Below are 18077 nucleotides of genomic sequence, written 5' to 3' on the forward strand. Positions count from 1 at the left end.
CACGTGCAGAGGCTGGTGAGGAGAGGTCTTCAGGGTTCAGTGGTGCCAGCCTGCAGCCCCAGGGCTTAGCAGGTGGGCGTCTGAGAAGGGAGCAGGCAGAATGCTCACCACAAGGAGCTCCACAGGGGCCCTCTGGCTGAGCAGTGCGACTGGGTGGTCTGGAGAAGCCAGCCCCAGGCTCCCCCTGCTGGCGTGAGGTAGGAACAGGGACAACAGCACCCACAGTGCTCAGGATGGCTCAGCATCACTCTCAAGCACAGGGACAAGGATGCAGCCAGGATGGGGCACGGACGCTAAGCGCAGGGTGGACGGCAGCCACCCTCGGGCAGCCCTGGGAAGAGCCCTGAGCCTCCCAGTCTATCTACACCTGACGTGAGGACTCAGTGGGGCAGGGCTGGGTGGCGAGCCAGGCCAGGCGAGCCTCCTTCAGCCCCAGGCCCTCTTGGTCCTCTTCCCTTCCTCCCACGACCAGCAGCCATGGTCAGGACCTTTCTGGGGATGCTGCCCCTGTGGCTTCCTCTATGTGCCTCTGCTCACCCTTCTCAAAACCCACCCACCAGTCTTCTTCCCACTGCTGCTGCCAGGTAAGGACAACCTGGGATTGAGCTGAGCTGCAGAGTAAAATCCCAGGCCCTTGGGACAGAAAAAGACAAGAGAAAGAGAGGCCTAAATCTGTCAACCTGGTAAAGTCTGCCAAGTCTCACGTTCACACTCTTTCCACTGGTGTAAAAGCTGGAGCCCACCCACTCAGTTTACAACAGGCTGCAGTCGTTTCTGTCATCGGCCGTGTAGTGAGGAGACTGCACGGATTCCAGCCAGTGAGTGCTTTCTAAATACACCCTTAGTGCGCCAGGACTTCTGGCTGTGTGGACGCGACAGCAGACGCCAGTGCGGCCGTGAACCCCTCCGAGTCAGGTGAGAGGGCCCGGGACCAGCACAGCAGGCAGGCGCCCGCCAGCCCCGCCCGCCCGCCAGCCCCGCAGCGGCACCCTGCACTGATGGGCGTGATCAGCTCCGCGGCGGTGGTCACTCTAGCTTTCACCGTCATGATGTTGAGGTTCATGAGGTAGTAGAAAGTCAGGTGCAGCACACTGTCATCTGGAGGGGAGGAGGGAAAGAGACGTCCTTTATGAGCTGGCGTTAGAAGGGAGTCAACAGAATCATAGAACATCAACGACGTTTAAGATCTTTCACACAAGAACAACGGCAACTTAATACTGACTAAAAAAAGTCTCTACAAATTCTTTACTACCCCTCCCTCCAAGAGGTGGAGCTTCATTTTCCTCCCTTGAGAGTGGATTGGACGTAGAGACTCTGCTTCCAACTAAAACAACAAGGAAAAGAAGCCATCAAGTGATCACCAGGTCAGCAAGTGATCTGGGTTAACGTCACCAGTACCAAGACACGGTGATACCATGGATCCCTGGTAATACAGGACGGTCAACACCCTATCTGTGGTGTGCTTTCTAATCAGAAAACATCAGACAAGGCCAAACTGAGAGTCTTTCTACATGATACATAAACCTCATCTTCCAAAGTGTCAAGGTCACAAAAAACAAGCAAAGACTTGAGGAGACTAAGGGGCACAATGACTAGATGCGCATGAGATCCTGGATTGAATCTGGGAACAGGAAAAGGGCATTAGGGGAAAAACCAGGGGCACCTGAGTAAGTTCTATAGTTAATGGTATAGTACCAATGAAGCAACAGTTAGAACTGGACATGGAACAACAGGCTGGTTCCAAATAGGAAAAGGAGTACGTCAAGGCTGTATATTGTCACCCTGCTTATTTAACTTCTATGCAGAGTGCATCATGAGAAACGCTGGGCTGGAAGAAACACAAGCTGGAATCAAGACTGCCGGGAGAAATATCAATAACCTCAGAAATGCAGATGACACCACCCTTATGGCAGAAAGTAAAGAGGAGCTAAAAAGCCTCTTGAAAGTGAAAGAGGAGAGTGAAAAAGTTGGCTTAAAGCTCAACATTCAGAAAACTAAGATCATGGCATCCGGTCCCATCACTTCATGGGAAATAGATGGGGAAACAGTGTCAGACTTTATTTTGGGGGGCTCCAAAATCACTGCAGATGGTGACTGCAGCCATGAAATTAAAAGATGCTTACTCCTTGGAAGAAAAGTTATGACCAACCTAGATAGTATATTCAAAAGCAGAGACATTACTTTGCCAACTAAGGTCCATCTAGTCAAGGCTATGGTTTTTCCTGTGGTCATGTATGGATGTGAGAGTTGGACAGTGAAGAAGGCTGAGCGCCAAAGAATTGATGCTTTTGAACTGTGGTGTTGGAGAAGACTCTTGCGAGTCCCTTGGACTGCAAGGAGATCCAACCAGTCCATTCTGAAGGAGATCAGCCCTGGGATTTCTTTGGAAGGAATGATGCTAAAGCTGAAGCTCTAGTACTTTGGCCACCTCATGTGAAAAGTTGACTCATTGGAAAAGACCGTGATGCTGGGAGGGATTGGGGGCAGGAGAAGAAGGGGATGACCGAGGATGAGATGGCTGGATGGCATCACAGACTCGATGGACATGAGTCTGTCTGAACTCCGGGAGATGGTGATGGACAGGGAGGCCTGGCGTGCTGCGATTCATGGGGTTGCAAAGAGTCGGACACGACCGAGTGACTGAACTGAACTGAATCAATGAAACTAACTCTGATTTTGAAAACTGCACTCCGGTGAAGTAACCATGTACAGATATGAGAGTTGGGCTATAAAGAAGGCTAAGCACTGAAGAACTGATGTTTTCAAACTGTGGTGCTGGAGAAGACTCTCGCGAGTCCCTTGGACAGCAAGGAGATCAAACCAGTCAATCCTAAAGGAAATCAACCCTGAATATTCATTGGAAGGACTGATGCTAAAGCTGAAGCTCCAATACTTTGGCCACCTGATGTCAAGAACTGACTACCGCATAGACTATTTATTGAAAATACACAGAAAACCATCATAATGGCCGCCCTTGGAACTCAGACCTAGGCCCAGGGTCTGGGAGGCTGGGGTGAGAAGGAAGCTTATGTCTGACCATTAACTCTTATCACGCTGGGATGCTTTATCATGTGCTCCAGTATCCATATGAAGCCAGTTTCAAAACCCACATTCTCTGCAGAATACAAAGTTCTACTTGTATGTATTAAATTAAGCAAGTTGATTATGATAGTCAAAAGCTGCATACTCTTGGCAACTTGCTCTGTGGATCTGACCTGTCAAATTCAGAAAGATGGTAGCTTCATCAAGTGTCCCTGATGTGTCTAATGGTTTTGTTTTTAGGGTTATGATTCAGGAAGGGAAAATAAAGTCAAACTCCATGAAGAACAATAAAGGAAAACAGAAATATGAAACCAGAATCTTTCCGTAGGCAAGGGGGCATCGGCTTGCCAGACCCCAGGTGGCTGCAGCTGGCCGTACTCCCAGGTGTTATGAGATGCCCCAGACTATGGAGAGCCAGACCTTTGCACTTCAGGTCCAGCAGAACAGACAGCGGGTGCCTCTTCAGCATCTCCTTGCGCTTGTCGTCTAGCTGAACTCCCAGTGTGGGTCGCCGGCGTTTCTGGACAAAGGAGGGAGTTGAGCAGGTTAAGCACGCGTCACAGGAATCCCCCTTCCCTCTCCCTGCCACCCATGGCTTCAGCACTGGGACCTGTGCTTCAGCTCTCAGGCTGTCAGGATCCCAGCCGCCCTCTCTTCCACATCTCTCTCTTCTGCTTCCAGGGAGGATGGCACCTGGCAGCTAGCGGGCCCCGTGCTCTCACCGTGGTCTGCTCCTCCTCAGCGTCCGAGTCGCTCTCATCGTCTGCAGTGACAGAGAGAAGGCAGCTGGGGGATGAGGGGACTCCCCCAATTCTCCCCAGAGCACCTCAGTCAGGGTGTGTTAAAGGGCTCAGGCTTTTGTCAATGAATTTCCTTAGAATAAATAATAAATCTGCTGCTTCTCACTCAGTACGGTACAGTGATGCAAGGAAAAGGATAATGACCCATAATCCCATCACTCCTGAGTTCTTTCAGCGCTTTTTAATGCCGTCCTAGGGCATTAATGTCCCCTAGGGACATCCTAAGGTCCTCCGCTGGTGGTGGAAGCAATAACAGTAACATGAACAACAGCAGCAGCTCATACATCTGAGGATTACAAGCCATGTGCTGAGGGTGATGCTGAGGGATCTACATGCCCGACCTCCTTTAACCCACATCACAATCCTAGATACACGAGCTATCACTATCTTGTTTTGACAGGTGAGTGAAATGAGGCTCCAAACGTTGAAGAGTTTCCCCAGCGCTGCGAGCTAGTGAGAAGCAGGGCTGAAATCCACAGGCAGGGCTTTTCCCTGTTTACCCCGAGCACTGAGACACTGAAGCCAAGCTCCCTGCCACTCAGAACCAGTACGGCTCATTTCCACAAGACCAGAGATGGCCCTGGGTGGGGACCTGGTGGCCCCGGAATCAGCAGAGGAGGACGTGGGGGAGGATCCTGAGCACCACTTACCCTGGGAGTCCTCGGGAGGCTTGAACAGAGCCTTGGCCTCATCCACGCTGCCTTCAATCGCCACAGACAACATCTTATCTGGGAGCAAGAAAGAACAGCCTGTGACAGCTGCTGAGGAAAGGAGCTCAGCCACACAGCAGGCCCACCCTGGGGCCGCACTGCCTGCACCTGTCACAGTTCCTTACTGACAGGGGCTGGAAGGCAAAAAGCCCTTTCTCCCAATGCAGAGCAGCAAGGCAGGAAACCTAAGTCTTTTTTCCATCATTTACTGAAAACAAGGAATCCAAGTGCAGATTCCTGGCCAAGCATCACCTGAGACTAGGTGTGAATTCTCTTTTCAGGTTTACACCAAGGCACAGAAATCCAAACCAATGGCCCAGAGCCACATGGCACAATTCTGCCAACTATCAAAAAAGCTCTCATCTGGACCCTGTAACTGTCCACATCCTAGGAATGACAGCTCTCCCCTCAGTTATTCTTCTGTGCTACACCAAACACCCAGAACCTGCCTGTCACATTTAATTGGAAGAAGGCCAGTGGGGAGGAAGATGGAACCTGCAGTCTACTCTCAGGCCTCAGTCTCTACCCAACCAACTCCCAAACTCACAACCTGGGAAGTTATGTCACTGCTTGGAGCCTCAGTTTCAGCATCTGTGAAATGGGGATTTGACAGATGGAGCTGCCCAGCTGGCTGATGAGGACTGAATGAGCTAATACCTGTAACTTTAATTTTAAAATTACTTAAAAAAATTCACTTTGAATCCTCACAACAACCCTACAGGAGAAATACTATAACTCTAGCCATTTACAGATGAGAAAATTAAGGCTCAGGGATGTTAGATATAATAGCCAAGTAGACAAACTAGGATTCAAGTCTATTCAACCTGAGCTTGGTCCCTCTACCAGAGCTAAGCATCCTGATCCCTGCACCAGGCCTGACAGCTCACCGAGCGTTGTGGAACTCTGTGCGTCTGGTGTTGGGAGGTCAGAGAGGCTATAGCCCTTCTTGCTCCATTCAAAGGGGTGCACAGAGATGCACATAGTCATGGGGGCCTAAAAGAGTTTGCCCAAGAGTGTAAAGAAGGATGACAGACTTCCCCCAAGGGGCAGGCCACTGACGTATTCCCAGGTGGCTGACCACTGCTTATCACTGACAGCCCCGTAACAACCACCACAGCTCGTCCCAAAGAAACTGGCTGCCCCCACCAAACACAGGCAAATGCCAGACTGTTCTTCTGACTAGTTTACTCCTGGAATTCCACAGTAAAATGGGAATGAAAACAGGCTGGATTTCAAACACAAAATAAAAGAAAATTACTCACCCTGTCTAGGGGGCTGGGAAGATTTCCTATGAGCTGATGATAAAAACAGGAGGGAGAACAGAGGGGAGGGAGAGGACCAAAGGGACCGGGAAGACACAAGAAGAGAGACAGTAATGTGTGGATGCCGCGGCTGGGAGGACAGGCATGCACCGATGCAGCGTGTCTGAGGTGGTGGGGTGGAGGAGGGGAGAAAAGTTTAGGTGCCAGGGGAAAGCTGCAGGAAGGCAAGAGGTAGGATCTCCAGAAACGTCCCCAAATCCTACTGGAGTCACGGGCTGCCTTCAAGCTTAATAAGGACACCTCCTCTCCCCTGGTAATTCACTGTGATGACATGCGGCCTGTCCCAGGGCATGGCGGTGAAAGCCTGGGAGAGCTGGCTGGGACCTGTGTTCACCAAGCTTCTCCCTCAAGCAAGCGGAAGGCACCGATCCACCTGCCAAGCGTGCCTTGATGGAGGAGGCACTTGGGAGCCTGGAGAGGCTGCCTGGGCACTGAACCCAACAGCCGACCAGCCGGGCTCATCAGAGATTCAAAGCCATCCATCCTGGAGTGCCCATCAGGTTAGTCCAGCCTCAGGCCAGCTGGTCAAAGCAGCCATGCTGGGCGGTGCAGGGGGGAGGCAGCATCTGTCACCTGAGGGCTTCTGGGCAGGGCCCGGGAGCTTTCCTTGGCAGGCGGTGCTTCCAGATGCCTCCCTGGCCTCGGCCGCTGCGCCCACAGCCCCTCTCCCCGGCCCGCCCCACACTCACCACAGGCCTGCCCGTACGCAGTGGCTTGTACAAAGAGCACATAGAGGGGAGGCGGCAGGTGTCTGGCTGTCTCGTACTGCTTGTGAGCCTGGTCGAAGGGCATGAACAGGTACTCCTGCACCGGGAGGGAAGCCTGCAAGCAACGGAAGAAGGGATTTTGTTTCTCTTTCGTAGGCAGTTCACACAGGAACCTTATCAAGTTGACAGCAATGACAAACAATAAGAAAATGAACTTTAAAAAAAGATACCAAAGGAGCTCAGCTCAGCGCTCTGTGATGACCGAGAAGGGTGGAATGGGGGGATGGGTGGGAAGGAGACTCGTGAGGGAGGGGATATATGTATACGTATAGCCGATTCACGTTGTACAGCAGAAACTGACACAATATTATAAAACAATTATATTCTAATTTTTTTTAAAGAAAAAAAAATGATACCAATTCCCCTAGCTTCAGGAAAACATTAAGTACCTAAACGTCAAATGTGTAAACTTCTACACCAACACCTGAGCAATGAAAGCTCTAAATGAATGGAGATATAGGCCATGTGTACACAGTGGCAGTCACCGTCTCCCCAGACTGTGAGGGGAATAAAGTAATTTCTGGAAAACTGGTAAAGTTCTTCTCAATTCTGAGTGTTGATTACACAGATGTGTTCACATATGTGCACACAGTGAAAATTTATTGACCTGCATGTACAAGCTATATAGTTTTATGTAAAATTATTTTTTTTAAGTAATATGAGTACTTCTTTTTTAAAAGGTTGTATTCAAGTTTATAAGGCAAAAGTTCCCAGTTCCCAGCCACCAAAGGTAACCATTAATGGTCTGGTATAAAAACACACTTTTCTAAGCACACAGATGACTTAGCACACATACGCATCCATTCAATACTCTGTAAATGAAGGCGCGTGTACACATGAGATTATAGCTACATGTTCTACAACTCGCATTTTTTGTTTCATAATTTCACAGATCTTTCTGTCTAGTTCCTCTGTCAGTAACAGGCTGTTTCACACTTCCATCACAGCTGTTAGGACTGAACCGTGCAAGAATTTATTTACCCTACACCCTACTTAGGAGCATTTGGAGTGCTTCCAGTTAACAGGAAAAATTTAAGTACAATCAAAACTTTAAGTTTCTGACTTCTGTCCTATATAAGTATCTGTTAATTCTATACCTAGAGAGGAAACACAGATCTTGCCAAATCCTACAAAAGTGAATTTTTAATTTCTCTAGGGTCCTTTTACAAAGTTCCTCCATATTAGCCATATACCCTGCTTTATAAAACTATAAAGATTTAAATCAAATCTGACTTCACAAACAAAAGTAAGGTCACCCACAAAGACAGACATTGCACTTTACAGGCAAAAAGTGGGGACTTTCCCTCCCGAGGCACCTGATGGCTTTCAATACTAGCGCAGTTCTTTTCAGAGTGAGAGCTCTACCAAGCAGTTGGCCCCTGAGGTGCAGGCAGGGGACCTAGCACCCACAAGCGTAGGTCCTCGCAGACTGCAGGCTGGTGGAGGTCATGCGACGGTAAACTCTGCTTACAGTCTGTGACAGTGTTTTACCCGGAAGAGGCGCTGGGTGAAAACACCCAGGTAAATGTGTATATGCGTTCCTGAGCCCATCCTGCCTGCACTTCCTCCACAAAGGACACAACCTTACTAGGCCAGCTGTGCGCCTGCAGACGGGGCCATCCTTGCATTATGCTCTAGGCTCACAGACCCGACAAAACCCACAGGGCAATGTGGCTGCTGGTGGCCCGAGGTCACTGGGTGGTGAAGGCCAAGTAAAAGCCAAGGAGGTGGCGGGCTGTGGGGAGACTCTCACCTGCATGATGCTGTTGAGACGAGGCTGGAGGCTACTCAGGTACTCCTTCTTCACCTCAATCTCCTTGAGGATCTTCTCCTTGTTGGACAGGCACTCTCGGTACTTCTCCGCCAGCCTGTTGAGGGAGGACAGAGCACTGTCCTGGGATGCCCCCCAGGGACACACCAACACACCTGTTCACCGCCAGACTCTACCAAATGACCGCAGTCATGATGAACTGCTAATGTTTCCTAGCATTTACTACATGCCAGGCACTTTGAAGACCTCTTTATAAACATTATGGTATTTAATCCTTTATAAAATCGCTGGAAGATGGGGACCTTCCTTATCCCTGAAGGAGGAAACCGAGGCTCAGGCAGGTGGGTAACTTGTCCAAGGTCGTCCAGCTAAGAGCAAGCACAGAGCTGGGCTCTGAATCCAGGCCTGTCTGCTCCGGAGGCCATGCTCATAACCACTAGGGAATACTCCCATGTCACCTCCTGCTCCATTTTTTGCCTCAGAGGCTAGACCCAAAACTTTCACAAACATACGGACCCAGCAGCTACAGAATCTGAATGAGGCCCACAGACTGGCCTGAGTGGGGATGGATTCCAGGCCAGAGGCACAGGAATGGAACTCTCGTGGCTTAGCCACGGGCAGGCTACGTACTCGAAAGGGGTGTGATAGGCCTGTTCCAAGTGCTAAAAAGCTGAAACCAATTCCCTAAGATCCAGACTCTGTATTTAATAAATTCATAATGTAGACCAAAGGCACAAAATACACTCAACAACAGAAAAATGCAAGGGATTAAAAATACCTCCTTTTCTGACAGAAAACAAAGCAAATGTGCCACCCAAAAGCACCAGAATTCCTGTACACATGGAAAGAGGAAAAAGTCACCATGGTGGAAGGGATACAACCAAAAAACGTCTAGGGTGAAAAACGTATATACATACCATATCCTAAGAAAAATCTTGATTAAATTACAAAGTATAGACATTCTATTCATACTTAATAAAGAAAAGCTCTTTATTAGTACAAAAAGTTTTATATGTACAGGGGTGCCTCAATGCATTATTTACAATAGCAAAAAAATGCAAACAACTTAAAAGTCCAATCCACTATGGAAACAGTATGTGACAATTTACAATGGAATGCTGTATAGTCTTCTGAAATAACATTTGCAAAGCTTTGTAATACCATATGAATACGCTTACGGGTGGGGGAAAAGGCAAAAAAAATTAAATTTATAGTACAAAAGGTATTTAAGTTTTAGGCATTAAAAGTTTCAAGGAAAGGTTACCTCAACTTTCTTGTAACAGCCTTAAGCAATTCCAACCCCACTTACGGTATAGCCGGTCAAGTGTGAAATGCGAAGTGTGACTTAATTAAAAAACACAATCTGGTCTTAGAGGCCATTCTGCTGGTCCCACTGTGCTTTGCTATTGACCCTGGGACAGGACAAAGCACTGGCCCTGGTGAATACAGGTTCGTATCTGTACAGGAGAATAGGTCAGGAAGGAGGAAACGCTACCTTTTCCGCTGCTCCAGCTCCCAGTCCAGACGTGCAAGGGTTTGCTGGTGAGGGTCTCCCATGGTGACTTCTGCCTTGCTGATATCTGGAGGAGCCTCCTTATAAAACTCCTCTAAGCTGACCAGATCGATTTCTTCGTGCTTTGACCTGTAGTCAAAAACTCAATGTCAAGCTGCTGTTCTCAGAAACACTGGCTCAAGCGGGCCCCCAGTTCCCCCCAGGTATGTGTACTCTGGCCTGGTCTATATAGCCACTCAGGAGCCTGGAATCCAGGCTTCTCAGCAAATGTTCATTAGTAGGTATTTCAGTGTGAAGAGAGATAGTTGGTGACTTGCCACAGGATCCTTACCCACGGTGCCCAAGCTTTATACCCGTGATTTAACTAAAGACCTAGAAAACAGGCTTATGAAACGTACAGACCTCTCCAAGCTCTGCAAGAGAGCTAAGAGATTAAAGAATCAAATAAAAACATCATAGTTGGGCTTCCCTGGTGGCTCAGTGGTAAAGAGTCCACCTGGCAATATACGAGACATGGGTGCAATCCCTGATTTGGGAAGATCCCACAGGCGGTGGGGCAACTAAGCCCATGCTCTCTAGAGCCAGCGAGCTAGAATTACTGAGTCTGGCCACCCCAGAACCCATGCTCAGCAATAACAGAAGCCGCCACAATGAGAAGCCCGCCTACTGCAATTACAGAGTAGCCCCTACCTGCTGCAACCAGAGAAAAGCCTGTGCAGCAACAAAGACCCAGCACAATCACAATTATATAAATAAGAAGAAAATTACTTATCAAACAATGTATTCATGGTCATAAGGAAAATGAATTAAAAAAAAAAAAAACCCATCATGGTCTAGGCCTAGAATGTCAGGCTCAAACCAAGAAATGCAATTTAGCAGGAATAAACATAAAAGTCTACATTTCAGTTTAAATTATTAACTATCTAAGCTTAACATGAGGAAGATTCAACATGGTAGAGCTGATATGAAAAGATCTAGAGGCTTTAACTATTACATGTATAGTGGCACATGTGTATAAAAAAAACCCAATCCTTTTTGCTACATGAACACAGTAGTGCTCAGGTTGTATAGCAGTAATAACAGGAGCTGCCATGTATTACGTACCCACTGTATACCATCCTTCAGCTCAGTTCAACTGCTCAGTTGTGTCCAACTCTTTGCGACCCCATGGACTACAGCATGCCAGGCTTCCCTATCCATTACCAACTCCCGGAGCTTGTTCAAACTCATGTCCATTGAGTCAGTGATGCCATCCAACTATCTTATCCTCTGTCATCCCCTTCTCTTCCTGCCTTCAACCTTTCCCAGCATCAGTATTTTTCCCAAGGAGTCAGTTCTTCGCATCAGGTGGCCAAAGTATTGAAATTTCAGCTTCAGCATCCTTTCAATGAATATTCAGGACTGATTTCCTTTAAGATGTACTGGTTTGATCTCCTTGCAGTTCAAGGGACTCTCAAGACTTTTCTCCAACACCACAGTTCAAAGACATCAATTCTTCGGCGCTCAGGTTTCTTTATAGTCCAACTCTCACATCCATGCACGACTACTGGAAATACCATCCTTATCTCACTTAATTCTTACAAGAACTGAGACAGGGATGGTTACTTCCATTTTTCAAATGAAACTGAGGCTACCATCAGTAAGCAGCTTGCCTAAGGCCACACAACTAAGGAGTGGCAGAGCTGGGAGCTAAACCCATGCTGTCCAGGGTCCCTGGTCCTTCCACATGGCCACTGCTTCGCCACAAGACTGCATTCGGCTGCGTTCTGCATTTGTTGGCTTTCATCTGAACAACAGTAACAGGTGGCGCATCATACCCTTGGTGTTGTTATACCTTTCTTATTTTTAAATAGTAATATTTTTAAAACTTCTTGTGAATCTTAAACTAAGAGTTTATTTCCTCCATGTACCCTTCTCCCAGGTTCCCTCAATGATAATATCTTATCTAAGAATGATAGTCAAAACCAGGAAACTGACAACTTTACAACACTGTTAACTCAGTTACTTGATGTGGATTTTACTTCTGTATTTCAGCATAATTATGTGATGAATTTGTGGAGCAGAGAAAGGTGCCTCTTGAAAATCAGCACACACCAGACCCAATGTCTAACGTGAAATGGCTAGATGACATCACTGACTCAATGGACATGAGTCTGAGCAAACAGGGAAGCCTGGTGTGCTGTAGTCCAAAGGTTTGCAGAGAATCAGACACAACTTAGCGACTGAACAACAACAACGTCTAACGTGGTCTCCCTCATCTCAAGTTTATGACAAATAAAACCTGACTCCTTTCAGTTTACACAAATAGGTCTGATCAAGCATGAACATGCTCCCCTCTCTTATTCTGTCTATTCCTCCCTCTTTCTGATCTTTCACCTTGGACTTGCCACGAGGCATCACGATTTAAGAAGGATACTGACAACCTGTGGTTTGTTCACCTAGAGGCAGCTAGGCAACAAGGGGTTCAGGTTCCAAAGAATGAAATCCATTTGCAAAAATGAATTTCTGGAACTTCAGAGGGAAAAACTGGGTCAAAAGGTTAAAAAGATGTAACTGGAAGTGAGCTGCTCACATACAGGTGCTCAGGAATCAAACTGATAATGCGAAGACTCTCCCTGCCGGGGAGACAACTGCTTTTCGCCAGGGTCAGAGCTAAAAACTCCAAAGGGTCAGACAGGCTTCTGAGGTTCTTTGTGCAGCCTGGAACTGCTGCTTCCGATTTTCCCATTCAAAAGTGATTTATTCATCCTTTCCCCAGATCCTGCAGTCTCCAAGCGCATCTGACTCCTTTTTAAAGAAACTGGCTCACACTGAGCTACGGAGGGAAACGCAGTTTACCAGCAGATCGCCGTGCCAAAGCCCTGTGCTCCAAAACTCACTTAAACTCCAGACACTTGGTGATCTCCTTCTGCAGGTGCATCACCTCATACAACAGGTTCTGGAGCTGCAGGTGATAGGCGTCCACTTTCTGCTTGGCCTGCAAGGAAGAGAAGGTCAGAGGGGAGTGCGACAAGGCGAGGTGGGGCAGGGCAAAGCACAGCAGGCTGCAAACTCAGAAAAAGGGAAAGGGGATTAGGGAGGGGGTGAAAGGGAGGAAGAGCAGAGTAAGTCTCTCAGCTCCTACCTCATGGGTCTGATCTCTTCCTTTCTTCAACCTGATGTGGGCTAATCGATTAAGCTTCTTTAGAGTCATGAAATGCACACAGCTCTGGATCCTCCGATCTTCTATCTCAACTGCCTGCTGGCCGAGAAAACTGATAAAGACCTTGACAAATGGAGCTGGCTCAGCTTCCTTCAGCCCCTCACTGCTGACCCAACCTCATCTAGGGTTAAGACCAGACACTGGAAGGAGTTCAGAACCATGAGAAGTGTCGGGGGAGATGGAAGAATGACTGTATAAGGGAAATGCTTACAGTTCTCAGGCCAAAAAAAAAGTTTCTGCTTGGACCAAAGTAACAGGAATCACAGATGGAGCAAATGCAGCCAATGCACAAACCAAAGCTGTCTCTATATAACGTACACAGAGATCCAAACAGCACCACTGCACGCCATATAACTTGATCTCTATAAACACTACAGAATTAATTTGAACAAAAATAGTAGAACTATAGCTATAAAACTTGACTACAGTCAAACAGATAGGCTGTAATAATCTTAACAATATTGGCCAGGATAAGCACAAATAAGCGAGATTCCTGAAAAAATATGCATTGTTTTGAATTTCTTACCCATAGAGTTTTCAGTCACACTGTTTTCTCTCCCCTGAAACCTGTTTTTTTTTTTTTTTTAATTTAATATTAACAGTTTTTGGTCTCTATGACTTACTTGTATATATCGGTCTTATATCTGCAAGGGTGACTGACGGTATTGTTCATTTTCTCCACACCTAGCAAAATGCCCAGCACTTAATAAATACCATTTCAATGGATCATCAAATTACAGTTACAGAAAAAAATGATTAATCCTATACTTTCATGACTGTTGTTGGTGACCATGCAGTGATGTTACAATAACTAACAGGCAGATTTCTAGAGCCCTTAGGGTCTAATCCCCTGATGATGGCAGGACACAAGACCAAAATCAGGAAAGGCTGTGACAGGTGCAAACCAGATCCATCCACGCAGACCCACGTCCGCCTACGGCCGCTCCTTACCGCGTCCTTGCCGCCCCTGCTCTTCAGGTCCTGAATCTCGGCCATGAGCCTCTGCAGCTCCTGGCACGTGTACTTGTACAGCTCATAGTCTCTGCCAGGGTCCCGCAGGTCCACCTCAGCCTCCTCACTGTAGTATTTACCTTCCTGTGGAGGCAAGGATCAGGTCTTGTGGTGTGGGGAGTAAAAGTCTCTCTGGTGGAACAAGGGACACTTAGCTGAGATCAGTGATTACGAAGCCCCCCAAATCAGGTCTCTAAAAGATCTGGTCCTCAAATCAAATGCTTTTCTTTCTTCTTTTCCTCTTTCTGATTGTAAAGTAATGCATGTTTGGTGTTGAGAGATTCAGAACACAGTGAAGAGTATCAAAACCAAAATGAATAATTGCCTATAATCTCAACTCCCAGCCTGAAATAATTCATTGTTAATAATGTGGATAAATGCATCAAAATAAAATAAAATGGGATCATACTGTTCATGCTATTTAGTGCAATTTCCCATCACAATAAATACAGATCTCCATTAAAATGGCTACACAATGATGAACCAGAATTCATTTAACCAAATTCCTTCTGATGGGTGTTTGGATGGTTGAATCAAGCTTTAGCAGAAACTAAAATATCCTAATTGCTCTCCCAGCCTTTGGAATAAACAAACACCTCTCTTTCAACAGTTAAAAATATTGCATCTCTGTGTTTGAAAGTTGCTGAGAGTAGATCTTAAAAGTTCTCATCACAAGAAAAAAAAAATTTGTAACTATGTAACATGATGGATATTAACTAGACATTTTGGTGATCATTTCACAAAATATACAAATATCATTATGTTGTACACTTGAAATTGATGTTATACGTCAATTATAGTGAGTGAAGTCGCTCAGTTGTGCCCGACTCTTTGCGACCCCGTGGACTGTAGCCTACCAGCCTCCTCCGTCCATGAGATTCTCCAGGCAAGAATACTGGAGTGGGTTGCCATTTCCTTCTCCAGGGGATCTTCCCGATCCAGGGAAGATCAATTATACTTCAATTATTAAAAAAAGAACAGTGAATCAGAATCAATGCCTCCCAAAGGATAAAGTTCTTAATTAATTTTAATTTCTTAAATCTAAAGAAAGCATCATCTTCTATTTAAACTGAAGCTGGTATGTTTTACTCTAGTTTAAAAAAATAACCCACAATCAATCAATATAGTTAAGTCACACAACCTATGGACTGGGAGAAAATATTTGCAAACACTGCAATCAACAAAGGCTTAGTTTCCAAAATATGTATTGGCTCATACAACTCAGTAACAACAACAAAAGACGCAATCAAAAAATGGGCAGAAGACTTGCACAGATATTTCTCCAAAGAAGACACACAGATAGTCAATGGGCATGTGAAAAGATGCTCAACACTGCTAATTATTAGAGAAATGCATATGAAAACTACAGTGAAGTATGACCTCACACGGGTTGTAACAGACATCCTTAAAAGGTCTTACAAGTAAGAAATGCCAGAGTGTGGAGAAAAGGGACTCCTCCTACACTGTTGATGGAATGTAATTCTAGTGCAGCCACTATGGAAAACAGTATGGAGGGTCCTCAAAAAACTAAACATAGGGTTGTCATATGACCCAACAACCCTACTTCTGGGCATGTATCGGGACAAAACTCTTAACTAGAAAAGATACATGCACTTCAGTGTTCACAGCAGCACTATTTACTATGTCAAGACATGGAGGCAACCTAAGAGTCCATCAACAGATGAACAGATAAAGAAGATGTGGTGTGTGTTTATACACACACACACACACACACATACATACACACACATATACACTGGCTTCCCTGGTGGCTCAGTAAGAATCTCCCTGCAATTCAGGAGACCTGGGAAGATCTGGAGAGGGAATGGCTACCCACTCCAGTATTTTTGCCTGGAGAATCCCATGGACAGAGGAGCCTGGTGGGATATACTCTATGGTTGCAAAGAGTTGGCCATGACTAAGCAAGCACGCATGCACACAGATACACACATACATATACTCACACACAATGGAACAGTGCCTAGCTTAAGAAAGAATGTAGATCGGCAGCAACCGGGATGGACCTAGAGATTGTCATGCCCAATGAAGTAGGTCAGAAAAAGACAAGTACCATATGATATCACTTATGTATGGAATCTAAAATACGACACAGAAGAACTTACAATTCACAGACACAGAGAACAGATTTGTGTTGCCACAGCAAAAGATGGATTGGGATTAGCAGATACAAACGATTATACAGAGAATGGATAAAATAACAAGGTGCTACAGAATAGCACAGGAAACTATATTTAACATCCTGTAATAAACCATAATGGAAAAGAAAAAATTAGTTAAGTCATAAATCAGCTTGACAGATTCAAGGATAGAGAAACACCAAAAGAAGAACCTTGCTGACTACGAAAGCACTCAGACCACAAAAGAGGTTCTTTGGGGACATGGTTCTGGTACCATCTCAGGAGCAGACGAGGACTGCACATCTCCAAAGACTTAGGGGCACAGTGCGGATGGACTGTCTTCATCTGACCATCAGGAAAGCTGGAGACGCACAGTATACTAGAATATTCGTTCTCTGTCCAACCACTAATCATGTCTAATATAGGTTTGTTGGTTCTTGGGATACTGCAGCCAAATCTGACATGGATACTTAAGTCTTGAAGAGCCAAGGGAATTCCAGGAACATGGTGAAGCAGAGGCCACCTGGGAGGTTGTGCCCATGACCCTCAGCTGCTGCAAACCCACAGCCAGGTGGCTTGGCCCCAAGTTGCAAATTTCTCAGCAGCACAGCAGCCCCGGCTGATCTCACCTGCTCAGTGTCAGAACGAGTACGCTTCCCTTCAGCTGGAGCTCCATCACTTCGGATCACTTTGGGCTTTCGTTTTTTGCTTGATTCTGATGACATGGTTGTTTGGTAAAGTCAGGAGGGAACAGCAGAGACCTGTTAAGAGAAAGCTTTCAAGCTTTTCTGGAGTTGTAATCGGAGATTTTCCTGGAGTCAGAATACTGAAGTCTGTCTAGCAGTTCTGGCCGCTTATACCTCTCGGTAAATCAAGAAAAGTCATCAACCCTCCAAAGCTCTGTAAAAAGGGGAATCATCCCTCAGTCTGTTCAAAATGAACTCGTCCTCCTCATCTCCACTGACCAAACTCCTCAGCCAGGCACAAAAGCCTATTCCCAGTACTACTGACTGATCACTGTGTTCTGGACCTTCAGCTAAGCACTTTAAGGGTACGTTCTCATTTGGTTCTTAAAACAAGGATTCTCTCAGATACGAACAAGCATCTAACTTACAGGTGAGAACACTGAGGGTCAGGAAGGTGAATGACTTGCCCAAGATCACACAGCTAGTCTGCTAAAGCTTGGATCCACCCCATGCCACAGCAGAGCTCTCGATACATTATCGTGTCTTGTTGTCTTCCTACCAGGTCATCTGGTGATGCCCTCAACTCCCTGGTTGGCCCGAAAATTTAAAAGAACAGAACGGACATTTCATAGGGCTCTAGCACCACAAAGCATCCTCACTCTGCTACCTCTACTGACTGTCACCAGAGACCCCTGAGGTGGGAAGCCCTATCCTCCCAATCCCAGTAAATCTGTCACCAACACTTAACGAGGGAGCCAAGATCTCCCGAGAGTCCAGTCACAGAAGCCCTAAGTTGGAGTCTCAACTCCTCTATCTCATGGGTTCTGGGACAAGTCACTTCCTTTTTCTCTGCATGTTTCCTCATAGATCAAATGAAAACAGCAGTCCCTACCTCCAGGGTGGTGGTGGACATTAAAGCTGGAGGCGTTGCACTGGGGAAGGCAATGAAGATGATCTGGGAGCTGGGCTTCAGATGGTGCCCAAGTAGTTAATAATGTTGAATACCTATGGAGAAAGTTAATTCCTGTCAGTTCTCTTTAGAAACTTCTAACTGCCTCACGGAGAACGTCTCATTTCTTTGGTTGGCCTTTAACATCTACAAATGCCGACGTCCC

General features: G+C 46.4%; 1 protein-coding gene across 8 annotated transcripts in view; it reads right to left on the reverse strand.

The window, feature by feature from the left end:
• Positions 1-18077, reverse strand: part of THOC5 (THO complex 5) — a 29137-nt gene that overhangs the window by 10404 nt on the left and 656 nt on the right. For 2 of the 8 annotated variants that reach the window (XR_005722982.1, XM_040250996.1), the window contains exons 2-14: positions 17855-17967; positions 16906-17037; positions 14079-14222; positions 13050-13166; positions 12805-12902; positions 9908-10054; positions 8395-8509; positions 6564-6696; positions 5815-5847; positions 4493-4570; positions 3765-3805; positions 3463-3562; positions 990-1098 (exon numbers count right to left, since the gene is read on the reverse strand). Coding sequence is in view for 7 of the 8 variants with exons in the window: in XM_040250996.1 (XP_040106930.1) it covers positions 990-1098; positions 3463-3562; positions 3765-3805; positions 4493-4570; positions 5815-5847; positions 6564-6696; positions 8395-8509; positions 9908-10054; positions 12805-12902; positions 13050-13166; positions 14079-14222; positions 16906-17001 (1211 nt within the window). In the remaining variant the exon portion in view is untranslated. The remainder of the gene's footprint in view (positions 1-989; positions 1099-3462; positions 3563-3764; positions 3806-4492; positions 4571-5814; positions 5848-6563; positions 6697-8394; positions 8510-9907; positions 10055-12804; positions 12903-13049; positions 13167-14078; positions 14223-16905; positions 17038-17854; positions 17968-18077) is intronic. The other 6 variants (XM_040250998.1, XM_040251001.1, XM_040251000.1 and 3 more) reach the window with 6 other exon arrangements.

This window comes from Oryx dammah, unplaced genomic scaffold, assembly GCF_014754425.2.
Source record: "Oryx dammah isolate SB20612 unplaced genomic scaffold, SCBI_Odam_1.1 HiC_scaffold_12, whole genome shotgun sequence".
NCBI classification, from domain to species: Eukaryota; Metazoa; Chordata; class Mammalia; order Artiodactyla; family Bovidae; genus Oryx; species Oryx dammah.